The sequence below is a fragment of the Phaenicophaeus curvirostris genome, chromosome 26, assembly GCF_032191515.1.
Source record: "Phaenicophaeus curvirostris isolate KB17595 chromosome 26, BPBGC_Pcur_1.0, whole genome shotgun sequence".
NCBI lineage: Eukaryota > Metazoa > Chordata > Aves > Cuculiformes > Cuculidae > Phaenicophaeus > Phaenicophaeus curvirostris.
Window position 1 is genome coordinate 5,554,004 of NC_091417.1, and position 24,688 is coordinate 5,578,691.

General features: G+C 53.0%; 4 protein-coding genes and 3 pseudogenes across 6 annotated transcripts; 4 read left to right on the top strand and 3 right to left on the bottom strand.

Annotated features, from left to right (window-relative positions):
• Positions 1-1,852: 1,852 nt before the first annotated feature.
• On the bottom strand, positions 1,853-8,321 carry LOC138731317 (feather keratin 1-like). Of its 3 annotated transcripts, none has more exons than XM_069877170.1 (2): positions 8,300-8,319; positions 1,853-2,329 (listed from the first exon to the last, which is right to left on the bottom strand). In XM_069877170.1, exon 2 carries the CDS (start codon positions 2,306-2,308, stop codon positions 1,994-1,996), a length of 315 nt encoding a protein of 104 aa, XP_069733271.1. In that variant the 5' UTR covers positions 2,309-2,329; positions 8,300-8,319; the 3' UTR covers positions 1,853-1,993. The 3 variants fall into 3 exon arrangements, with proteins under 3 accessions (XP_069733271.1, XP_069733270.1, XP_069733269.1); XM_069877169.1 differs by lacking the exon at positions 8,300-8,319 and adding an exon at positions 2,726-2,745 and having other exon boundaries at positions 1,854-2,329; XM_069877168.1 differs by lacking the exon at positions 1,853-2,329 and adding an exon at positions 7,525-7,932 and having other exon boundaries at positions 8,300-8,321.
• On the top strand, positions 2,401-4,868 carry LOC138731042 (uncharacterized). Its single transcript, XM_069876735.1, has 3 exons — positions 2,401-2,526; positions 3,979-4,131; positions 4,499-4,868. The coding sequence occupies exons 1-3, from the start codon at positions 2,401-2,403 to the stop codon at positions 4,832-4,834; spliced, it is 615 nt and encodes a 204-aa protein (XP_069732836.1). The 3' UTR covers positions 4,835-4,868.
• Positions 8,322-8,662: 341 nt separating the features above from the next.
• LOC138731043 (feather keratin 1-like) lies at positions 8,663-10,453 on the top strand (annotated as a pseudogene).
• A 2,637-nt stretch (positions 10,454-13,090) lies between these two features.
• LOC138731067 (feather keratin 1-like) lies at positions 13,091-13,890 on the bottom strand. Its single transcript, XM_069876768.1, has 2 exons — positions 13,869-13,890; positions 13,091-13,501 (listed from the first exon to the last, which is right to left on the bottom strand). Exon 2 carries the CDS (start codon positions 13,478-13,480, stop codon positions 13,166-13,168), a length of 315 nt encoding a protein of 104 aa, XP_069732869.1. The 5' UTR covers positions 13,481-13,501; positions 13,869-13,890; the 3' UTR covers positions 13,091-13,165.
• A 341-nt stretch (positions 13,891-14,231) lies between these two features.
• LOC138731044 (feather keratin 1-like) lies at positions 14,232-16,022 on the top strand (annotated as a pseudogene).
• Positions 16,023-18,998: 2,976 nt separating this feature from the next.
• Positions 18,999-20,063, bottom strand: LOC138731045 (feather keratin 1-like). The gene is made up of 2 exons (XM_069876736.1): positions 20,046-20,063; positions 18,999-19,334 (listed from the first exon to the last, which is right to left on the bottom strand). Exons 1-2 carry the CDS (start codon positions 20,061-20,063, stop codon positions 18,999-19,001), a joined length of 354 nt encoding a protein of 117 aa, XP_069732837.1.
• A 28-nt stretch (positions 20,064-20,091) lies between these two features.
• On the top strand, positions 20,092-22,100 carry LOC138731046 (feather keratin 1-like; annotated as a pseudogene).
• Positions 22,101-24,688: the final 2,588 nt, after the last annotated feature.

Here is a 24,688-nt window from a genome sequence, read left to right on the forward strand (position 1 = left end):
CAAAACATTGTCTTTTCAAAGCTCAGCAAGCTTCAGCCTCTCTTCCACAGCCAAGTGCTCAAGACCCTCCGCCTTCCTGGACTCTAACATCTAATCACACCAAATACGGTCAATGTCTTTCTTCCACTACAGCCCAGAACTCATGCTTTATCCTTGATGCTTTCAGGAAAACCCACTGAGCACAGTGGGATCCTCACTCCCATCAATATCCTGAGCACATTCTCCTCATCTTGCACAGGTTGTTGATTACATCCCTCACTGTCTGGGAGCAGAGATGGCAGTCACAGCTCTCTGGGTGGGGTTCCTGCTAAAGCACCTTTCCCTGACCCTGGTTTTGGGCTGCTGCTTGTCCGGGGCTGAAGGATGTGTGGGGAGACAGGGCTGCTTGCTCCCAAGACAGCTGCCCCTTGGAGCTCGGGGTGGACACGTCATCTCGCCCAGCTGGGTCCTGCAGCAGGTCAGACGCTCTCCTTCGTGAGCTCCAAGGCTCTTGGCAGCCTTTGCTGCTGGTGTCCACACTGCTCTGGAGAGCTCCTGGCCAGCCCTTGCACACACACAGCCTCAATCTCTCCCTGCCTTCAAAAACCTGTGTGGTCAATTTAGCAGCATGCAGCACTCACCATCCTGTGTCATCTTGATCCTGTTTCCCAGAGTGGTGGGACAATACAAGATACCTTTGTGGAGATTGGAACGTAGATAGGAAGGAAAAGGAAAAGAAAAGAAAAACAAGTGGTGCAAAGCAATTCCCCTTCCCCTCATATAAGCAGAGCCAAGTCCAGCTGGTCTCCAAAGAGCAGCTACTTTGGAAAACCATCCACAGTTCATTGCTGAATGCGATGTTCTGCGACATGAGATAGACCTTGGATAGATCTAGGAAGGCTGTCCTGCTTGCGTCCCCTCCCAGGTGTTTGCCCGTCCCTGGCCTCCACACAGGAGGATGCACAGTGGAAAGAGATGTGGACTTGTAGCCCAGCCCAGACGCTTCAACAGCAGCTCCTGAGAAAAAGCTGGTCCTGATTGTCAGGGGCTCTGAGAATTCATGGTTGCCTCGCTCTCCTTTAAGTGATGGGTGCAGCAGGTCGAGAGAGGCAATTCTCTACTTATAGTGTAACTTTGAGAGACCCCCTGGAGCTCATTGTCCAGTCCAAGCACACGAAAGACTTAAGCCTCTTACAGCAGGTCCAGGGAAGGGCAGAGGAATCATCCATCCTACAAAGTACACGAAAGGAATGGGTGTCTTTCAGCCTGGAGAAAGGAAAGCTCAGGGGAGACCTCACTGCAGTCTGGACAGAGCCGGTAAGAAAGACTGGGAGGGACTTTATATCAAGGTCCATAGCAATGGCACAAGAAGCAACAGTTTTGGACCACAAAAGCGTAGAGGTGTTTAGGACATAAGGAAGATATTTATGATGATGAAGGTGGTCAGACATGGGAAAAGCTTTCCCGGAAAATGACAGGATGACCCATCTATGTAAATGTTCATGGGCAGGTATGATGGAACTTTCTGTATCATGATCCAGTGAGAGCTCTCCCTTCCCAGGGCCAGAGAGTTGGAATGGAGGTCTTTGGAAGTCTCTTGTAATCCACCTCACTCCATGATTCAATGAAAAAGTGGTTCTACACTACGGCAGCCACTGCCCTGTGCTCCTCCCTTGGACAACGCTACAGTCAGGACGGGTTCTTGCCAAATGAAATCAGGAAATCCCATTCCAGCAGAAAAAGGCAGACAATTTCAGGAGTGAGAGGATCACTCAGTGCAAGACTCGGCATAATCTACACAAGCTTGTGTTGACAATCACTGACAAAAGCCATCCCCAACAACCCCCTCCCAGAACCATCCCTGAGTGACATCTCCTTCCCTGGCCATCCTGGGAGAGCAACTCCAGGGGAAAGGATGAGACAGACGCGCAGGCTGGGATGCATCAGAACTTTAATAAGTCAAAGGAGGGAAATGAGGCCGATGCAAGCAGAGACCTCAGTGCAGGCAGCAGCTTTAGCAGGGGAGGCACCTGGTGCCACAGTAGCGGCCACCAAAGCCAGACAAGCCAGAGAGGCCAAAGCCCCCAGAGTTGATGGGCACTCCCGCTTCACTGAGGATGCTGCCAACAGCAGCGGAGGTGGAGGATCCCACGGCGGTGTTCTGTGGGAAGGAGGTGAGGATGGGTCCGGGCAGGGTCACCACCACGGGAGAGGGCTGGATGACAACCCTGGAGTCCTGGCACTGCAGGTTACAGGGCTCATTGCAGCTGTTGGCCAGCGGGGTCGGGCCGCAGGGCTGGCAGGGCAGGCACGTGTTGTAGCAGGACATGGCTTGGGGCTGGAGCTGCACCTGGAGAGAGGAAAGGGAGAAACAGAGCAGTGAGAAGGCAAAATGGGCGAGGAGCAGACTCTCTCTCATCCATGAGGGAGACAAAAGACGAGCTGGAGAAGAATGCTGGAAGTTGTGTCAGGAGTCCCACTGGCTTCACATCCCTCTCAGCTCAAAAGAGCCCTGACAACAACGACCAAGCCCAGTCAGACCCCAATGTACCCACAGCTCCAGAGACACTTCAGACCAATTACAACCCCTCTCCATCTCACACTTTCTATCTCCTCCCTCTTCCATCACTAACATCCCCAAACCCAAGAACAGGACGAAACAGGTAGTAATGTGTTCAGAAATGCAGTGGAGGAAGAGGAGGAAGAGGCGGAAGAGAAGAAGGAGGTGACAGGGCTTAAAACTCACCTTGTTCCCAAGGAGAAGGAGGCCAGAGGAGTGGATGAGAGAGTGATGAAAAGGACCTGCTTTTATACTGCTCCTGCACCACCCCAGGCTCACACTCACTGCACGCAGGCAGTAATTTTCCTGCAGAGTCACCTCCAAAACAAAACAGCCTCCCTAGTGGCCACGGGTCGTGGTTTGTTGTCCATCAATGTGTCATTTCATGTCCTGGTTTCTGAGATGCTTGGTCTGCAATGCAGGCTCCTTTCATGCGCCGGGATGAGAGTCCCAAGAATTTCCCACTATGAATCATGTCACTGTGGGCAGAAGATGCCTCCTACATGTTGGTGGGGTCCCGTGCGTGAAGAAAATGTTGGTTTTGCGGCAATGAAGTGTGATTGTTTGAAAATACCTTTGCAGCAAGAGGTCCTTGTGAGAGCAGGGAACCTGATGCCAAGCACCTGATGGAGTTGGTTGCCATCACTACAAGGTCACTGTCAACTCCCTTTGAAAGTGCCCACAGTCTTTGAGAGCATCTGAGCAAGGAATGTCTCCAGGACGCCCTTCCAGCCTCAAGGATCCAGTGATTGGGTCATGGGCAAAAGACGGGAGATGCACAGCTGACCCTAAAAAGAACAGGTTGGCAAAGCAGGAATGAGGTTGGATGCCATGCAGGCAGATGTGCAGTGAAACAGAGCTCAGAAAAGCTGGCACCACCTGAGTCACTTCATGGCCCAAGAGCAAGAAGGGTCCAGAACAACCTCCCTTCCCATAAACAGAAAGCCTGCCCAGCCTGGAAAAGAACCCAGCACCACTGGAGACAGAAGGAATCTTCTTGCATTTCCCCAACAAGTGAGGATGCCAGGACCCTGCAGTGTCCTGTGCCTGGGCATGCTCAGAAAGTGGATTCAATTAGAAGGACCCAGAGCAGAAAGCAGCTCGCAGATGACACCAAGGAGGTGATGCTCTTGCCTGCCCTGCAGACATGGAGGGAACTGGGACTCATCCCAGGAGGGCAAAGTAGTGCCTTCAGCAGGCAAGATTCCTGGGAGAGACTCTCCCTACAAATTGTGAATCACATTCTCCTGTTGGATTTGCCTTGTGTCAGCCTCTGGGGTGAGGCCAAGCCAAGGGGCAAGTGCTGTCTGCAGTACCATGTCCCACACGGGGCTGAATGCCCCTCTGGCAAGGGCACCTCCATGTCCTACTGATCATCTCAGAAATGCGGAATTAAAGGGAGTCAGTGATGGACACAAAACCCCAACATGTGCCATTAGGGAGGACTTTTTGTTTTGGAGGTGACTCTGCAGGAAAATTACTGCCTGCGTGCAGTGAGTGTGGGCCTGGGGCGGTGCAGGAGCAGTATAAAAGCAGGTCCTTCTCCTCACTCTCTCATTCACTCCTCTTGCCTCCATCTCCTTGGGAACAAGGTGAGTCTGAAGCCCTGTCCCAGCCTACTCTTCTTCTTCCTTCTCAGGATTTCTCAGTGCACTTCCACCCCTTTGACCTACGCTGGGTCAAGGCACTGCTCATCACGAGAGAGGGAAAGGGGCGTAAAGTCTGGCATGGAGATGGGCTGGGACTTGCCTGCAGTGAGTGATGGACTTGACGGGGCTCTGCCTGAGCTTGGTCTCTTTTGGTGGGGAACTTCTGGGTAAAGAAAAGGAGGAGACATTGGTATCCCTACAAAAACTACAGCTTTCCTCTCCAGCTTGGCCTCTCATGGCTCATTCCCGGTGGCTTTAAAGGCTGCTCTTTGCTCACCCTTCATGCTCTTTTTCCCCTGTTTCTCTCCAGGTGCAGCTCCAGCCCCAAGCCATGTCCTGCTACAACCCGTGCCTGCCCTGCCAGCCCTGCGGCCCGACCCCGCTGGCCAACAGCTGCAATGAGCCCTGTAACCTGCAGTGCCAGGACTCCAGGGTTGTCATCCAGCCCTCTCCAGTGGTGGTGACCCTGCCCGGACCCATCCTCACCTCCTTCCCACAGAACACCGCCGTGGGATCCTCCACCTCCGCTGCTGTTGGCAGCATCCTCAGTGAAGCGGGAGTGCCCATCAACTCCGGGGGCTTTGGCCTCTCTGGCTTGTCTGGCTTTGGTGGCCGCTACTGTGGCACCAGGTGCCTCCCCTGCTAAAGCTGCTGCCTGCACTGAGGTCCCTGGTCTCATGGGCCTCATTTCCCTCCTTTGACTCATTAAAGTTCTGACGCATCCCAGCCTGCGCTTCTGTCTCATCCTTTCCCCTGGAGGTCCCCATGGACTCCATAGATGGTCTTGCACTAGGGATAGAGCATAGATTTTTTGCTTTGAGAGGCGATGAGCAACCCCAACACCCCTTTCAAAAGGACGGGGCCAGCCTGGGCTCTCACAAATTACGCCCCATGCCTCTCTTTCACCTCTGCCACTCTCTTCTTTTTCTCCCGTGCCCTTTTTCTCTTGTGTCCCTGGGGCTGTAAGCCCCACAAACCCAATGTGAGAGGACCTGATGGCCCTGCTCCCTCTGGGGGACAGGCAGTTGGACACTCGGTGCCATCCCTGTCCCACAGACATGAGGATAAGTCTCTTCTCATCCCCTGGTTCTCCCTGCACAGGGATCACAACTCAGAGGGAACTTGTTTCCCCCTTTTTAATCATTAAAATTCTGATGCATCCCAGACGGCACTTCAGTCTCCTCTTTTTCTCTGCAGATTTCCTGGCAACACGTCCAGGGAGGGTGATGTTTCTTGGGGTTGTTCTGGGAGGGGGTTGTTGGCTGTGGATGTACAGTGGCTATGAACAAATGCTTCCTTTTAGTGTACGTATCCCTGCATCAGACGGATAACCCTTAGCCTTCTAAGTTCTCTGCCTTTGTGGGCTAGACAGAATGCTCTGAGCCTTTTAAATGGCCAGAGCTACTCCCTACGTGATTTTAGGTGTCTCTTCAAAACATTGTCTTTTCAAAGCTCAGCAAGTTTCAGCCTCTCTTCCACAGCCAAGTGCTCAAGACCCTCCGCTTTCCTGGACTCTAACATCTAATCACACCAAATACGGTCAATGTCTTTCTTCCACTACAGCCCAGAACTCATGCTTTGTTCTTGATGCTTTCAGGAAAACCCACTGACCACAGTGGGATCCTTACTCCCATCAATATCCTGAGCACATTCTCCTCATCTTGCACAGGCTGTTGATTACATCCCTCAGTGTCCGGGAGCAGAGCTGGCAGTCACAGCTCTCTGGGTGGGGTTCCTAGTAAAGCACCTTTCCCTGACCCTGGTTTTGGGCTGCTGCTTGTCAGGGGCTGAAGGATGTGTGGGGAGACAGGGCTGGCTGCTCCCAAGACAGCTGCCCCTTGGAGCTCGGGGTGGACACGTCATCTCGCCCAGCTGGGTCCTGCAGCAGGTCAGACGCTCTCCTTCGTGAGCTCCAAGGCTCTTGGCAGCCTTTGCTGCTGGTGTCCGCACTGCTCTGGAGAGCTCCTGGCCAGCCCTTGCACACACACAGCCTCAATCTCTCCCTGCCTTCAAAAACCTGTGTGGTCAATTTACCAGCATGCAGCACTCACCATCCTGTGTCATCTTGATCCTGTTTCCCAGAGTGGTGGGACAATACAATATACCTTTTGTGGAGATTGGAACATAGACGGGAAGGAAAGGGAAAAAAAAGAAAAACAAGTGGTGCAAAGCAATTCCCCTTCCCCTCATATGAGCAGAGCCAAGTCCAGCCGGTCTCCAAAGAGCACCTGCTTTGGAAAACCATCCACAGTTCATTGCTGAATGCGATGTTCTGCGACATGAGATAGACCTTGGATAGATCTAGGAAGGCTGTCCTGCTTGCGTCCCCTCCCAAGTGTTTGCCCATCCCTGGCCTCCACACAGGAGGATGCACAGTGGAAAGAGATGTGGACTTGTAGCCCAGCCCAGACGCTTCAACAGCAGCTCCTGAGAAAAAGCTGGTCCTGATTGTCAGGGGCTCTGAGAATTCATGGTTGCCTCGCTCTTCTTTAAGAGATGGGTGCAGCAGGTCAAGAGAGGGAATTCTCTACTTATAGTGTAACTTTGAGAGACCCCCTGGAGCTCATTGTCCAGTCCAAGCACAAGAAAGGGCAGGTCCAGGGAAGGACAGAGGAATCATCCATCCTACAAAATACACGAAAGGAATGGGTGTCTTTCAGCCTGGAGAAAGGAAAACTCAGGGGAGACCTCATTGGAGTCTGGACAGAGCCGGTAAGAAAGACTGGGAGGGACTTTATATCAAGGTCCATAGCAATGACACAAGAAGCAACAGTTTTGGACCACAAAAGCGTAGATGTGTTTAGGACATAAGGAAGATATTTATGATGATGAAGGTGGTCAGACACTGCAAAAGCTTTCCTGGAGAATGACAGGATGACCCATCTATGTAAATGTTCATGGGCAGGTGCGATGGAGCTTTGAGTAACTTGATCCTATGACAGCTCTTCCTGCTCAGGCCCAAAGAGTTGGAACAGAGGATATCGGAAAGGCTCTTGCAATCCACCTCACTCCATGATTCAATGATAACGTGGTTCTACATTAGGGCAGCCACTGCCCTGTGCTCCTCCCCGGACAACGCTACAGTCAGGACAGGTTCTCGCTGAATGACATCAGGAAATTCCATTCCAGCTGAAAAAGCCAGACAATTTCAGGAGTGAGAGGATCACTCAGTGTAAGACTCGGCATAATCTATGCTAGCTTGTGTTGACAATCACTGAAAAAACCATCCCCAACAACCTCCTCCCAAAACCAACCCTGAGTGACATCTCCTTCCCTGGCCATCCTGGGAGAGATACTCCAGGGGAAAGAATGAGACAGAAGCACAGGCTGGGATGCATCAGAACTTTAATAAGTCAAAGGAGGGAAATGAGGCTGATGTGAGCGGAGACCTCAGTGCAGGCAGCAGCTTTAGCAGGGGAGGCACCTGGTGCCACAGTAGCGGCCACCAAAGCCAGACAAGCCAGAGAGGCCAAAGCCCCCGGAGTTGATGGGCACTCCCGCTTCACTGAGGATGCTGCCAACAGCAGCGGAGGTGGAGGATCCCACGGCGGTGTTCTGCGGGAAGGAGGTGAGGATGGGTCCAGGCAGGGTCACCACAACGGGAGAGGGCTGGATGACAACCCTGGAGTCCTGGCACTGCAGGTTACAGGGCTCATTGCAGCTGTTGGCCAGCGGGGTCGGGCCGCAGGGTTGGCAGGGCAGGCACGGGTTATAGCAGGACATGGCTTGGGGCTGGAGCTGCACCTGGAGAGAGAAACAGGGGACATAGGTGAGGAGCACCCTCTGTCTCTCAGCTATGAGGGAGACAAAAGATAAGCTGAAGAAGAAATCTGGAAGTTGTGTTGGGAGTCCCACTGGCTTCACATCCCCTTCAGCTCAAAAGAGCCCTGACAACAAGGACCAAGCCCAGGCAGACTGCAAATCCCCACAGCTCAGGAGATAACTTTGACCAGCAGCAACCCCTCTCCTTCCGAGAACTTCAGACCCATCCCTCTCCCATGACAAACAGCCCTAAACCCAAGCGTAAAATGAAAGGGGCAGGAATGTGTTTAGAAATCCAGTGCAGGAACAGGTGGAAGAGAAGTAGGAGATGACAGGACTGAAAACTCACCTTGATCCCAAGGAGAAGGAGGCGAGAGAAGGGAATGAGAGAGTGATGAAAAGGACCTGCTTTTATACTGCTCCTGCACCACCCCAGGCTCACACTCACTGCACGCAGGCAGTAATTTTCCTGCAGAGTCACCTCCAAAACAAAACAACCTCCCTAGTGGCCACGGGTCATGGTTTGGTGTCCGTCAATGTGTCATTTCATGTCCTGGTTTCTCAGATGCTTGGTCTGCAATGCAGGCTCCTTTCATGTGCCGGGATAGAAGTCCCAAGAATTTCCCACTATGAATCATGTCCCTGTGGGCAGAAGATGCCTCCCACATGTTGGTGGGGTCCCGTGCGTGAAGAAAATGTTGGCTTTGCGGCAATGAAGTGTGATTGTTTGAAAATACCTTTGCAGCAAGAGGTCCATGTGAGTACAGGGAACCTGATGCCAAGCACCCGAGGAAGTTGGTTGTCATCACTACAAGGTCACTGTCAACTCCCTTTGAAAGTGCCCACAGTCATTGAGAGAACCTGAGCAAGGAATGTCTCCAGGACGCCCTTCCAGTCTCAAGGATCCAGCAATTGTGTCATGGGCAAAAGACGGGAGATGCACAGCTGACCCTAAAAAGAACAGGTTGGCAAAGCTGGAATGAGGTTGGATGCCATGCAGGCAGATGTGCAGTGAAACAGAGCTCAGAAAAGCTGGCACCACCTGAGTCACTTCAAGGCCCAAGAGCAATAAGGGTCCGGAACAACCTCCCTTCCCATACACAAAAAGCCTGCCCAGCCTGGAAAAGAACCCAGCACCACTGGAGAGGGGAGGAATCTTCCTGCATTTCCCCAACAAGTGAGGATGCCAGGACCCTGCAGTGTCCTGTGCCTGGGCATGCTCAGAAAGTGGATTCAATTAGAAGGACCCAGAGCAGAAAGCAGCTCGCAGATGACACCAAGGAGGTGATGCACTTGCCTGCCCTGCAGACATGGAGGGAACTGGGACTCATCCCAGGAGGGCAAAGTAGTGCCTTCAGCAGGCAAGATTCCTGGGAGAGACTCTCTCTACCCGTGGTGAATCACGTTCTGTTGGAATTGCCTTGTGTCAGGCTTTTGGGGTGAGGCCAAGCCAGGAGCAAGTGCTGTCTGCAGTGGAATGTCCCACATGGGGCTGAATGCCCCTATGGCAAGGGCACCTCCATGTCCTACTGATCATCTCAGGAATGTGGAATTCAAGCGAGTCAGTGATAGACGCAAAACCCCAACCTGTGCCACCAGGGAGGCTGTTTTGTTTTGGAGGTGACTCTGCAGGAAAATTACTACCTGCGTGCAGTGAGTGTTGGCCTGGGGCGGTGATGGAGCAGTATAAAAGCAGGTCCTTCTTCTCACTCTCTCATTCAGTTCTCTCGCCTCCATCTCCTTGGGAACAAGGTGAGTCTGAAGCCCTGTCCCAGCCTACTCTTCTTCTTCCTTCTCAGGATTTCTCAGTGCACTTCCACCCCTTTGACCTACGCTGGGTCAAGGCACTGCCCATCACGAGAGAGGGAAAGGGGCGTAAAGTCTGACATGGAGATGGGCTGGGACTTGCCTGCAGTGAGTGATGGACTTGACGGGGCTCTGCCTGAGCTTGGTCTCTTTTGGTGGGGAACTTCTTGGTAAAGAGAAGGAGAAGACGTTGGTCTCCCTACAACAACTACAGCTTTCCTCTCCAGCTTGGCCTCTCATGGCTCATTCCCGGTGGCTTTAAAGGCTGCTCTTTGCTCACCTGTAATGCTCTTTCTCCCCTGTTTCTCTCCCAGGTGCAGCTCCAGCCCCAAGCCATGTCCTGCTACAACCCGTGCCTGCCCTGCCAGCCCTGCGGCCCGACCCCGCTGGCCAACAGCTGCAATGAGCCCTGTAACCTGCAGTGCCAGGACTCCAGGGTTGTCATCCAGCCCTCTCCCGTGGTGGTGACCCTGCCTGGACCCATCCTCACCTCCTTCCCACAGAACACCGCCGTGGGATCCTCCACCTCCGCTGCCGTTGGCAGCATCCTCAGTGAAGCGGGAGTGCCCATCAACTCTGGGGGCTTCGGCCTCTCTGGCTTGTCTGGCTTTGGTGGCCGCTACTGTGGCACCAGGTGCCTCCCCTGCTAAAGCTGCTGCCTGCACTGAGGTCTCTGCTCTCATTGGCCTCGTTTCCCTCCTTTGACTCATTAAATTCTGATGCATCCCAGCCTGTGCTTCTGTCTCATCCCTTCCCCTCGAGATCCCCATGGACTCCATAGATCGTCTTGCACTACGGATAGAGCAGGGGTTTTTTGCTTTGGGAGGCGATGAGCAACCCCAACACCCCTTTCAAAAGGACGGGGCCAGCCTGGGCTCTCACAAAGCACACCCCATGCCTCTCTTTCACCTTTGCCACTCTCTTCTTTCTCTCCCGTGCCCTTTTTCTCTTGTGTCCCAGGGGCTGTAAGCCCCACAAACCACATGTGAGAGGACCTGATGGCCCTGCTCCCTCTGGGGGACAGGCAGTTGGACACTCGGTGCCATCCCTGTCCCAAAGACATGAGGATAAGTCTCTTCTCATCCCCTGGTTCTCCCTGCACAGGGATCACAACTCAGAGGGAACTTGTTTCCCCCTTTTTAATCATTAAAATTCTGATGCATCCCAGACGGCACTTCAGTCTCCTCTTTTTCTCTGCAGATTTCCTGGCAACACGTCCAGGGAGGGTGATGTTTCTTGGGGTTGTTCTGGGAGGGGGTTGTTGGCTGTGGATGTACAGTGGCTATGAACAAATGCTTCCTTTTAGTGTACGTATCCCTGCATCAGACGGATAACCCTTAGCCTTCTAAGTTCTCTGCCTTTGTGGGCGAGACAGAATGCTCTGAGCCTTTTAAATGGCCAGAGCTACTCCCTCCGTGATTTTAGGTGTCTCTTCAAAACATTGTCTTTTCAAAGCTCAGCAAGCTTCAGCATCTTCCACAGCCAAGTGCTCAAGACCCTCCGCCTTCCTGGACTCTAACATCTAATCACACCAAATACAGTCAATGTCTTTCTTCCACTACAGCCCAGAACTCATGCTTTGTTCTTGATGCTCTCAGGAAAACCCACTGAGCACAGGGGGATCCTCACTCCCATCAATATCCTGGCCATACCCTTCTCATCTTGCACAGGCTGTTGATTACATCCCTCAGTGTCCAGGAGCAGAGCTGGCATTCACAGCTCTCTGGGTGGGGTTCCTAGTAAAGCACCTTTCCCTGACCCTGGTTTTGGGCTGCTGCTTGTCAGGGGCTGAAGGATGTGTGGGGAGACAGGGCTGGCTGCTCCCAAGACAGCTGCCCCTTGGAGCTCGGGGTGGACACGTCATCTCGCCCAGCTGGGTCCTGCAGCAGGTCAGACGCTCTCCTTCGTGAGCTCCAAGGCTCTTGGCAGCCTTTGCTGCTGGTGTCCGCACTGCTCTGGAGAGCTCCTGGCCAGCCCTTGCACACACACAGCCTCAATCTCTCCCTGCCTTCAAAAACCTGTGTGGTCAATTTACCAGCATGCAGCACTCACCATCCTGTGTCATCTTGATCCTGTTTCCCAGAGTGGTGGGACAATACAATATACCTTTTGTGGAGATTGGAACATAGACGGGAAGGAAAGGGAAAAAAAAGAAAAACAAGTGGTGCAAAGCAATTCCCCTTCCCCTCATATGAGCAGAGCCAAGTCCAGCCGGTCTCCAAAGAGCACCTGCTTTGGAAAACCATCCACAGTTCATTGCTGAATGCGATGTTCTGCGACATGAGATAGACCTTGGATAGATCTAGGAAGGCTGTCCTGCTTGCGTCCCCTCCCAAGTGTTTGCCCATCCCTGGCCTCCACACAGGAGGATGCACAGTGGAAAGAGATGTGGACTTGTAGCCCAGCCCAGACGCTTCAACAGCAGCTCCTGAGAAAAAGCTGGTCCTGATTGTCAGGGGCTCTGAGAATTCATGGTTGCCTCGCTCTTCTTTAAGAGATGGGTGCAGCAGGTCAAGAGAGGGAATTCTCTACTTATAGTGTAACTTTGAGAGACCCCCTGGAGCTCATTGTCCAGTCCAAGCACAAGAAAGGGCAGGTCCAGGGAAGGACAGAGGAATCATCCATCCTACAAAATACACGAAAGGAATGGGTGTCTTTCAGCCTGGAGAAAGGAAAACTCAGGGGAGACCTCATTGGAGTCTGGACAGAGCCGGTAAGAAAGACTGGGAGGGACTTTATATCAAGGTCCATAGCAATGACACAAGAAGCAACAGTTTTGGACCACAAAAGCGTAGATGTGTTTAGGACATAAGGAAGATATTTATGATGATGAAGGTGGTCAGACACTGCAAAAGCTTTCCTGGAGAATGACAGGATGACCCATCTATGTAAATGTTCATGGGCAGGTGCGATGGAGCTTTGAGTAACTTGATCCTATGACAGCTCTTCCTGCTCAGGCCCAAAGAGTTGGAACAGAGGATATCGGAAAGGCTCTTGCAATCCACCTCACTCCATGATTCAATGATAACGTGGTTCTACATTAGGGCAGCCACTGCCCTGTGCTCCTCCCCGGACAACGCTACAGTCAGGACAGGTTCTCGCTGAATGACATCAGGAAATTCCATTCCAGCTGAAAAAGCCAGACAATTTCAGGAGTGAGAGGATCACTCAGTGTAAGACTCGGCATAATCTATGCTAGCTTGTGTTGACAATCACTGAAAAAACCATCCCCAACAACCTCCTCCCAAAACCAACCCTGAGTGACATCTCCTTCCCTGGCCATCCTGGGAGAGATACTCCAGGGGAAAGAATGAGACAGAAGCACAGGCTGGGATGCATCAGAACTTTAATAAGTCAAAGGAGGGAAATGAGGCTGATGTGAGCGGAGACCTCAGTGCAGGCAGCAGCTTTAGCAGGGGAGGCACCTGGTGCCACAGTAGCGGCCACCAAAGCCAGACAAGCCAGAGAGGCCAAAGCCCCCGGAGTTGATGGGCACTCCCGCTTCACTGAGGATGCTGCCAACAGCAGCGGAGGTGGAGGATCCCACGGCGGTGTTCTGCGGGAAGGAGGTGAGGATGGGTCCAGGCAGGGTCACCACAACGGGAGAGGGCTGGATGACAACCCTGGAGTCCTGGCACTGCAGGTTACAGGGCTCATTGCAGCTGTTGGCCAGCGGGGTCGGGCCGCAGGGTTGGCAGGGCAGGCACGGGTTATAGCAGGACATGGCTTGGGGCTGGAGCTGCACCTGGAGAGAGAAACAGGGGACATAGGTGAGGAGCACCCTCTGTCTCTCAGCTATGAGGGAGACAAAAGATAAGCTGAAGAAGAAATCTGGAAGTTGTGTTGGGAGTCCCACTGGCTTCACATCCCCTTCAGCTCAAAAGAGCCCTGACAACAAGGACCAAGCCCAGGCAGACTGCAAATCCCCACAGCTCAGGAGATAACTTTGACCAGCAGCAACCCCTCTCCTTCCGAGAACTTCAGACCCATCCCTCTCCCATGACAAACAGCCCTAAACCCAAGCGTAAAATGAAAGGGGCAGGAATGTGTTTAGAAATCCAGTGCAGGAACAGGTGGAAGAGAAGTAGGAGATGACAGGACTGAAAACTCACCTTGATCCCAAGGAGAAGGAGGCGAGAGAAGGGAATGAGAGAGTGATGAAAAGGACCTGCTTTTATACTGCTCCTGCACCACCCCAGGCTCACACTCACTGCACGCAGGCAGTAATTTTCCTGCAGAGTCACCTCCAAAACAAAACAACCTCCCTAGTGGCCACGGGTCATGGTTTGGTGTCCGTCAATGTGTCATTTCATGTCCTGGTTTCTCAGATGCTTGGTCTGCAATGCAGGCTCCTTTCATGTGCCGGGATAGAAGTCCCAAGAATTTCCCACTATGAATCATGTCCCTGTGGGCAGAAGATGCCTCCCACATGTTGGTGGGGTCCCGTGCATGAAGAAAATGTTGGCTTTGCGGCAATGAAGTGTGATTGTTTGAAAATACCTTTGCAGCAAGAGGTCCATGTGAGTACAGGGAACCTGATGCCAAGCACCCGAGGAAGTTGGTTGTCATCACTACAAGGTCACTGTCAACTCCCTTTGAAAGTGCCCACAGTCATTGAGAGAACCTGAGCAAGGAATGTCTCCAGGACGCCCTTCCAGTCTCAAGGATCCAGCAATTGTGTCATGGGCAAAAGACGGGAGATGCACAGCTGACCCTAAAAAGAACAGGTTGGCAAAGCTGGAATGAGGTTGGATGCCATGCAGGCAGATGTGCAGTGAAACAGAGCTCAGAAAAGCTGGCACCACCTGAGTCACTTCAAGGCCCAAGAGCAATAAGGGTCCGGAACAACCTCCCTTCCCATACACAAAAAGCCTGCCCAGCCTGGAAAAGAACCCAGCACCACTGGAGAGGGGAGGAATCTTCCTGCATTTCCCCAACAAGTGAGGATGCCAGGACCCTGCAGTGTCCTGTGCCTGGGCATGCTCAGAAAGTGGATTCAATTAGAAGGACCCAGAGCAGAAAGCAGCTCGCAGATGACACCAAGGAGGTGATGCACTTGCCTGCCCTGCAGACATGGAGGGAACTGGGACTCATCCCAGGAGGGCAAAGTAGTGCCTTCAGCAGGCAAGATTCCTGGGAGAGACTCTCTCTACCCGTGGTGAATCACGTTCTGTTGGAATTGCCTTGTGTCAGGCTTTTGGGGTGAGGCCAAGCCAGGAGCAAGTGCTGTCTGCAGTGGAATGTCCCACATGGGGCTGAATGCCCCTATGGCAAGGGCACCTCCATGTCCTACTGATCATCTCAGGAATGTGGAATTCAAGCGAGTCAGTGATAGACGCAAAACCCCAACCTGTGCCACCAGGGAGGCTGTTTTGTTTTGGAGGTGACTCTGCAGGAAAATTACTACCTGCGTGCAGTGAGTGTTGGCCTGGGGCGGTGATGGAGCAGTATAAAAGCAGGTCCTTCTTCTCACTCTCTCATTCAGTTCTCTCGCCTCCATCTCCTTGGGAACAAGGTGAGTCTGAAGCCCTGTCCCAGCCTACTCTTCTTCTTCCTTCTCAGGATTTCTCAGTGCACTTCCACCCCTTTGACCTACGCTGGGTCAAGGCACTGCCCATCACGAGAGAGGGAAAGGGGCGTAAAGTCTGACATGGAGATGGGCTGGGACTTGCCTGCAGTGAGTGATGGACTTGACGGGGCTCTGCCTGAGCTTGGTCTCTTTTGGTGGGGAACTTCTTGGTAAAGAGAAGGAGAAGACGTTGGTCTCCCTACAACAACTACAGCTTTCCTCTCCAGCTTGGCCTCTCATGGCTCATTCCCGGTGGCTTTAAAGGCTGCTCTTTGCTCACCTGTAATGCTCTTTCTCCCCTGTTTCTCTCCCAGGTGCAGCTCCAGCCCCAAGCCATGTCCTGCTACAACCCGTGCCTGCCCTGCCAGCCCTGCGGCCCGACCCCGCTGGCCAACAGCTGCAATGAGCCCTGTAACCTGCAGTGCCAGGACTCCAGGGTTGTCATCCAGCCCTCTCCCGTGGTGGTGACCCTGCCTGGACCCATCCTCACCTCCTTCCCACAGAACACCGCCGTGGGATCCTCCACCTCCGCTGCCGTTGGCAGCATCCTCAGTGAAGCGGGAGTGCCCATCAACTCTGGGGGCTTCGGCCTCTCTGGCTTGTCTGGCTTTGGTGGCCGCTACTGTGGCACCAGGTGCCTCCCCTGCTAAAGCTGCTGCCTGCACTGAGGTCTCTGCTCTCATTGGCCTCGTTTCCCTCCTTTGACTCATTAAATTCTGATGCATCCCAGCCTGTGCTTCTGTCTCATCCCTTCCCCTCGAGATCCCCATGGACTCCATAGATCGTCTTGCACTACGGATAGAGCAGGGGTTTTTTGCTTTGGGAGGCGATGAGCAACCCCAACACCCCTTTCAAAAGGACGGGGCCAGCCTGGGCTCTCACAAAGCACACCCCATGCCTCTCTTTCACCTTTGCCACTCTCTTCTTTCTCTCCCGTGCCCTTTTTCTCTTGTGTCCCAGGGGCTGTAAGCCCCACAAACCACATGTGAGAGGACCTGATGGCCCTGCTCCCTCTGGGGGACAGGCAGTTGGACACTCGGTGCCATCCCTGTCCCAAAGACATGAGGATAAGTCTCTTCTCATCCCCTGGTTCTCCCTGCACAGGGATCACAACTCAGAGGGAACTTGTTTCCCCCTTTTTAATCATTAAAATTCTGATGCATCCCAGACGGCACTTCAGTCTCCTCTTTTTCTCTGCAGATTTCCTGGCAACACGTCCAGGGAGGGTGATGTTTCTTGGGGTTGTTCTGGGAGGGGGTTGTTGGCTGTGGATGTACAGTGGCTATGAACAAATGCTTCCTTTTAGTGTACGTATCCCTGCATCAGACGGATAACCCTTAGCCTTCTAAGTTCTCTGCCTTTGTGGGCGAGACAGAATGCTCTGAGCCTTTTAAATGGCCAGAGCTACTCCCTCCGTGATTTTAGGTGTCTCTTCAAAACATTGTCTTTTCAAAGCTCAGCAAGCTTCAGCATCTTCCACAGCCAAGTGCTCAAGACCCTCCGCCTTCCTGGACTCTAACATCTAATCACACCAAATACAGTCAATGTCTTTCTTCCACTACAGCCCAGAACTCATGCTTTGTTCTTGATGCTTTCAGGAAAACCCACTGAGCACAGGGGGATCCTCACTCCCATCAATATCCTGGCCATACCCTTCTCATCTTGCACAGGCTGTTGATTACATCCCTCAGTGTCCAGGAGCAGAGCTGGCATTCACAGCTCTCTGGGTGGGGTTCCTAGTAAAGCACCTTTCCCTGACCCTGGTTTTGGGCTGCTGCTTGTCAGGGGCTGAAGGATGTGTGGGGAGACAGGGCTGGCTGCTCCCAAGACAGCTGCCCCTTGGAGCTCGGGGTGGACACGTCATCTCGCCCAGCTGGGTCCTGCAGCAGGTCAGACGCTCTCCTTCGTGAGCTCCAAGGCTCTTGGCAGCCTTTGCTGCTGGTGTCCGCACTGCTCTGGAGAGCTCCTGGCCAGCCCTTGCACACACACAGCCTCAATCTCTCCCTGCCTTCAAAAACCTGTGTGGTCAATTTACCAGCATGCAGCACTCACCATCCTGTGTCATCTTGATCCTGTTTCCCAGAGTGGTGGGACAATACAATATACCTTTTGTGGAGATTGGAACATAGACGGGAAGGAAAGGGAAAAAAAAGAAAAACAAGTGGTGCAAAGCAATTCCCCTTCCCCTCATATGAGCAGAGCCAAGTCCAGCTGGTCTCCAAAGAGCACCTGCTTTGGAAAACCACCCACAGTTCATTGCTGAATGCGATGTTCTGCGACATGAGATAGACCTTGGATAGATCTAGGAAGGCTGTCCTGCTTGCGTCCCCTCCCAGGTGTTGGCCCGTCCCTGGCCTCCACACAGGAGGATGCACAGTGGAAAGAGATGTGGACTTGTAGCCCAGCCCAGACGCTTCAACAGCAGCTCCTGAGAAAAAGCTGGTCCTGATTGTCAGGGGCTCTGAGAATTCATGGTTGCCTCGCTCTTCTTTAAGAGATGGGTGCAGCAGGTCAAGAGAGGCAATTCTCTACTTATAGTGTAACTTTGAGAGACCCCCTGGAGCTCATTGTCCAGTCCTAATACAAGAAAGACTTGAGCCTCTTACAGCAGGTCCAGGGAAGGGCAGAGGAATCATCCATCCTACAAAGTACGCAAAAGGAATGGGCGTCTTTCAGCCTGGAGAAAGGAAAGCTCAGGGGAGACCTCATTGGAGTCTGGACAGAGCCGGTAAGAAAGACTGGGAGGGACTTTATATCACAGAATCACAGAATCACAGAATAACCAGTTTGGAAGAGACCCACCGGATCATCGAGTCCAACCGTTCCCATCAAACACTAAACCATGTCCCTCAGCACCTCATCCACCCGTGCCTTAAACACCTCCAGGAAAGGTGACTCAATCACCTCCCTGGGCAGCCTGTTCCAGTGCCCAATGACCCTTTCTGTAAAGAATTTTTTCCTAACGTCTAGCCTAAACCTCCCCTGGTGGAGCTTGAGGCCATATCAAGGTCCATAGCAATGGCACAAGAAGCAACAGTTTTGGACCACAAAAGCGTAGATGTGTTTAGGACATAAGGAAGATATTTATGATGATGAAGGTGGTCAGACACTGGAAAAGTTATCCTGGAGAATGAAAGGATGACCCATCTATGTAAATGTTCATGGGCAGGTGTGATGGAACTTTCTGTATCATGATCCAGTGAGAGCTCTCCTTTCATGGGGACTGAGAGTTGGAATGGAGGATCTTTGGAAGTCTCTTGCAATCCACCTCACTCTATGATTCAATGAAAACGTGGTTCTACACTACGGCAGCCACTGCCCTGTGCTCCTCCCTTGGACAACGCTACAGTCAGGACGGGTTCTTGCCAAATGAAATCAGGAAATCCCATTCCAGCAGAAAAAGGCAGACAATTTCAGGAGTGAGAGGATCACTCAGTGCAAGACTCGGCATAATCTACACAAGCTTGTGTTGACAATCATTGACAAAAGCCATCCCAAATAACCCCCTCCCAGAACCATCCCTGAGTGACATCTCCTCCCCTAGCCATCCTGGGAGAGCAACTTCAGGGAAAGGATGAAACAGTAGCACAGGCTGGGATGCATCAGAACTTTAATGAGTCAAAAGAGGGAAATGAGGCCGATGAGACCAGGGACCTCAGTGCAGGCAGCAGCTTTAGCAGGGGAGGCACCTGGTGCCACAGTAGCGGCCACCAAAACCAGACAAGCCAGACAAACCAAAGCCCCCGGAGTTGATGGGCACTCCCGCTTCACTGAGGATGCTGCCAACAGCAGCGGAGGTGGAGGATCCCACGGCGGTGTTCTGTGGGAAGGAGGTGAGGATGGGTCCAGGCAGGGTCACCACCACTGGGGAGGGCTGGATGACAACCCTGGAGTCCTGGCACTGCAGGTTACAGGGCTCATTGCAGCTGTTGGCCAGCGGGGTCGGGCCGCAGGGCTGGCAGGGCAGGCACGGGTTGTAGCAGGACATGGCTTGGGGCTGGAGCTGCACCTGGAGAGAGGGCAGGGAGAAACAGAGCAGTGAGCAGGCAAAATGGGCGAGGAGCAGACTCTCTCTCAGCCATGAGGGAGACAAAAGACGAGCTGGAGAAGAATGCTGGAAGTTGTGTCAGGAGTCCCACTGGCTTCACATCCCTCTCAGCTCAAAAGAGCCCTGACAACAAGGACCAAGCCCAGTCAGACCCCAATGTACCCACAGCTCAGGACACACCTCAGACCAGTTACAACCCCTCTCCATCTCACACTTTCTATCTCCTCCCTCTTCCATCACAAACATCCCCAAATCCAAGAACAGGACGAAACAGGTAGTAATGTGTTCAGAAATGCAGTGGAGGAAGAGGAGGAAGAAGAAGAGATGAAGGAGGTGACAGGGCTTAAAACTCACCTTTTTCCCAAGGAGAAGGAGGCCAGAGGAGTGGATGAGAGAGTGATGAAAAGAACCTGCTTTTATACTGCTCCTGCACCACCCCAGGTCCACACTCACTGCACGCAGGCAGTAATTTTCCTGTAGAGTCACCTCCAAAACAAAACAGCCTCCCTAGTGGCCACGGGTCATGGTTTGGTGTCTGTCAATGCTGTCATTTCATGTCCTGGTTTCTGAGATGCTTGGTCTGCAATGCAGGCTCCTTTCATGTGCCGGGATAGGAGTCCCAAGAATTTCCCACCCTGATTCATGTCCCTGTGGGCAGAAGATGCCTCCTACATGCTGGTGGGGTCCCATGCGTGCAGAAAATGTTGGCTTTGCGGCAATGAAGTGTGATTGTTTGAAAGTACCTTTGCAGCAAGAGGTCCATGTGAGTGCAGGGAACCTGATGCCAAGCACCCGAGGGAGTTGGTTGTCATCACTACAAGGTCACTGTCAACTCCCTTTGAAAGTGCCCACAGTCATTGAGAGCATCTGAGCAAGGAATGTCTCCAGGACGCCCTTCCAGCCTCAAGGATCCAGTGATTGTGTCATGGGCAAGAGACGGGAGATGAACAGCTGACCCTAAAAAGAACAGGTTGGCAAAGCTGGAATGAGGTTGGATGCCATGCAGGCAGATGTGCAGTGAAACAGAGCTCAGAAAAGCTGGCACCACCTGATTCACTTCATGGCCCAAGAGCAAGAAGGGTCCAGAACAATAGTCAGGAAAACAAACAGGGACGTAGAAGGATAGAGGGAATGGACAGACAGGCCTCCTCTCCCTGGTGAAAGACATTGGGTTGCAGTGAGGAGGTCTCCTGAATGCTCTGTGCAAATAGAGGTATGCAGAAAACATCTCCCTCCCATCTGGGACTCATCCTAGGTCCCATGCAGGACCATCTTCTCCCAGGCAGTAAGGGTTGAGCCCACCTCCCTTCCCATACACAAAATCCTGCCCAGCCTGGAAAAGAACCCAGCACCACTGGAGACAGAAGGAATCTTCCTGCATTTCCCAACAAGTGAGGATGTCAGGACCCTGCAGTGTCCTGTGCCTGGGATGCTAAGAAAGTAGATGTAATTAGAAGGACCCAGAGCAGAAAGCAGCTCGCAGATGACACCAAGGAGGTGATGCACTTGCCTGCCCTGCAGACATGGAGGGAATTGGGACTCATCCCAGGAGGGAACTGGGACTCATCCCAGGAGGGCAAAGTAGTGCCTTCAGCAGGCAAGATTCTCTCTACCCATGGTGAATCACGCTTTCCTTTTGGATTTGCCTTGTGTCAGCCTTTTGGGGTGAGGCCAAGCCAGGAGCAAGTGTTGTCTGCAGTACCATGTCCCACATAGGGATGAATTCCCCTCCGGCAGAGGCACCTCCATGTCCTACTGATCATCTCAGGAATGCGGAATTCAAGGGAGTCACTGATGGACACCACAACCCAACCTGTGCCACCAGGGAGGCTGTTTTGTTTTGGAGGTGACTCTGCAGGAAAATTACTACCTGCGTGCAGTGAGTGTGGGCCTGGGGCGGTGATGGAGCAGTATAAAAGCAGGTCCTTCTCATCACTCTCTCATTCACTCCTCTCGCCTCCATCTCCTTGGGAACAAGGTGAGTCTGAAGCCCTGTCCCAGCCTACTCTTCTTCTTCCTTCTCAGGATTTCTCAGTGCACTCCACCCCTTTGACCTACGCTGGGTCAAGGCACTGCCCATCACGAGAGAGGGAGGGGGGCATAAAGTCTGGCATGGAGATGGGCTGGGACTTGTCTGCAGTGAGTGATGGACTTGACGGGGCTCTACCTGAGCTTGGTCCCTTTTGGTGGGGAACTTCTGGGTAAATAGAAGGAGAAGATATTCGTATCCATATAACAACTAAAGCTTTCCTCTCCAGCTTGGCCTCTCATGGCTCATTCCTGGTGGCTTTAAAGGCTGCTCTTTGCTCACCCTTCATGCTCTTTTTCCCCTGTTTCTCTCCCAGGTGCAGCTCCAGCCCCAAGCCATGTCCTGCTACAACCCGTGCCTGCCCTGCCAGCCCTGCGGCCCGACCCCACTGGCCAACAGCTGCAATGAGCCCTGTAACCTGCAGTGCCAGGACTCCAGGGTTGTCATCCAGCCCTCTCCAGTGGTGGTGACCCTGCCTGGACCCATCCTCACCTCCTTCCCACAGAACACCGCCGTGGGATCCTCCACCTCCGCTGCTGTTGGCAGCATCCTCAGTGAAGCGGGAGTGCCCATCAACTCCGGGGGCTTTGGCCTCTCTGGCTTGTCTGGCTTTGGTGGACGCTACTGTGGCAGGAGATGCTTCCCCTGCTAAAGCTGCTGCACGTGGCTCTGATAAAGTCCCCATAGAGACCATAGATGGTCTTGTATTAAGGACAGAGCACGGGTGTGTTGCTTTGAGAGGCACTGAGCAATCCCAACACCTCTTTCAAAATCACGGGGCCAGCCTGGGCTCTCACAAAGCACGGCCCATGCCTGCCCTTCCCCTCTGCCACTCTCTTCTTTCCCTCCCATGTCCTTTTTCTCTCGTGTCCCTAGGGCTGTAAGCCCCACAAAGCCAGTGTGAGGGGACCTGCTGGCCCTGCTCCCTCTGGGGGACATGCAGTTGGACACCCAATGGCATCTCTGTCCCACAGCAAGAGGGCCTCTATTCTCTTTCCCTGGTTCCCCATGCACAGGGATCGCCATTGAGAGGGAACTTGTTTCCTCCCTTTTACTCAATAAAATACTGATGCATCCCAGACAGCGCTTGTGTCTCCTCTTTTTCTCTGCTGATCTTCTCCCAACATGTCCAGGAAGGGGATCACAGAATCATAGAATAACCAGGTTGGAACAGACCCACCAGATCATCGAGTCCAACCATTCCTATCAAACTCTAAACCATGTCCCTCAGCAACTCATGCACCCGTGCCTTAAACATCTCCAGGGAAGGTGACTCAACCACCTCCCTGGGCAGCCTCTGCCAGTGCCCAATGACCCTTTCTGTGAAAAATTTTTTCTTAATGTCCAGCCTGAACCTCCCCTGGTGCAGCTTGAGGCCATTCCCTCTCATCCTGTCCCCTGTCACTTGGGAGAAGAGGCCATCACCCTCCTCTCCACAACCTCCTCTCAGGTAGTTGTAGAGAGCAATGAGGTCTCCTCTCAGCCTCCTCTTCTCCAGGCTAAACAACCCCAGCTCTCTCAGCCGTACCCCGTAAGGCCTGTTCTCCAGCCCCTTCCCCAGCTTCGTTGCTCTTCTCTGGACTCGCTCCAGAGCCTCAACATCCTTCTTGTGGTGAGGGGCCCAGAACTGACCCCAGGATTCGAGGAGCGGTCTCCCCAGTGCTGAGTTCAGAGGGAGAAGAACCTCCCTGGACCTGTTGGTCACGCCGTTTCTGATCCAAGCCAAGATGCCATTGGCCTTCTTGGCCACCTGGGCCACTGCTGTTGCTCTGGGTTCTTCTGGGAGGGGGTTGTTGGCCATGGATGTGCAGTTGCCACGAACACATCCTTGCTTTGAGTGTACGTATCCATCCATCAGGCGGGTGACCCTTAGCCTTCTGAATTCTCTGCATCTTCGGGCTAGACAGAATGTTCTGAGGCTTTTAAATGGCCAGAGCTCATCCATACATGATTTTAGGTGTCTCTTCAAAACATTGTCTTCTCAAAGCTCAGCACATTTCTGCCTCTCCTCCCCAGCCAAGTGCTCAAGACCCTTCACTCTTCTGGACCCTAGCCTCTAACCACCCTCAACACAGGCAAGGTTGTTCTTCCTCTACAGCCCACACCTCATGCGTTGTTCTTGATGCATTCAGGAAAACACTGAGCAGAGTGGGATCCTCGCTCCAATCGATCTCCTGGCAACACTCTTCTCATCTTGCCCAAGCTGTCAATGACAGCCCATGGTGTCCAGGAGCAGAGCTGGCAGTCAAAGCTCTCTGGGTGGGGTTCCTGGAAACGCACCTTTCCCTGACCCTGGTTTTGGGCTGCTGCCTGTCAGGGGCTGAAGGATGTGTGGGGAGACAGGGCTGGCTGCTCCCAAGACAGCTGCCCCTTGGAGCTCGGGGTGTACACGTCATCTCGCCCAGCTGGGTCCTGCAGCAGGTCAGCAGCTCTTTTTTGTGAGCTCCAAGGCTCCTGGCAGCCTTTGCTGCTGGTCACTGTGCTGCTCTGGAGAGCTCCTGGCCAGCCCTTGCAGACACTCAGCCTGCATGTTCTGCCTCTCCTGCCCTGAGTCTCTCCTTGCCTCCCAAAACCTGTGTGGTCAGTTTACAGCATGCAGCACTCACCATCCTGTGTCACCTTGATCCTGTGTCCCACCGTGGTGGAGGGACAAGTTTAAGGGCAAGACTGAAAAATATCTTTGGGTGCATACTGGGACATGGAAGGGAAGGGACAAAACACAAAAAAACAAGAGGTGCAAAGCAATTCACCTCCCCCTCACATCAGCAGAGCCATGCCCAGTCAGCCTCCAAAGAGCACCTACTTTGGAAAGACCACACACAGTAAATTGATGAACGTGATGTTCTGTGACATGGGGTAGACCTCGGATAGGTTTAGGAAGGCTGTCCTGCTTGTGTCCCCTCACAGGTGTTTGCCCATCACTGACCTCCACAGAGGGGGATGCACAATGGAAATAGAGGTGGACTTGTCACAGCCGAGATGCTTCAACAGCAACTCCTGATAAAACATGGGCCTGATGGCCAGAGGTTTTGAGAATTCATGGTTGCCTCGCTCTCCTTTAAGTGACAGGTATCCTCAGACACTTTGGTGGCATTGAAAGAGGTACAGTCAACAGTTCAAGGCTGAAGAGGAAACTGGCCATTAGTGGTGCCCTTCCAGGGTTCATATTTTGACCAGTATTGTCCAACACTTTCATCAAAGACAGAGAGAGAGGGATTGAGCACACCCTCAGTGAGTCTGTGCATGACACCAAGCTGAGGGTACAGCTGATACGCCTGAGAGGAGG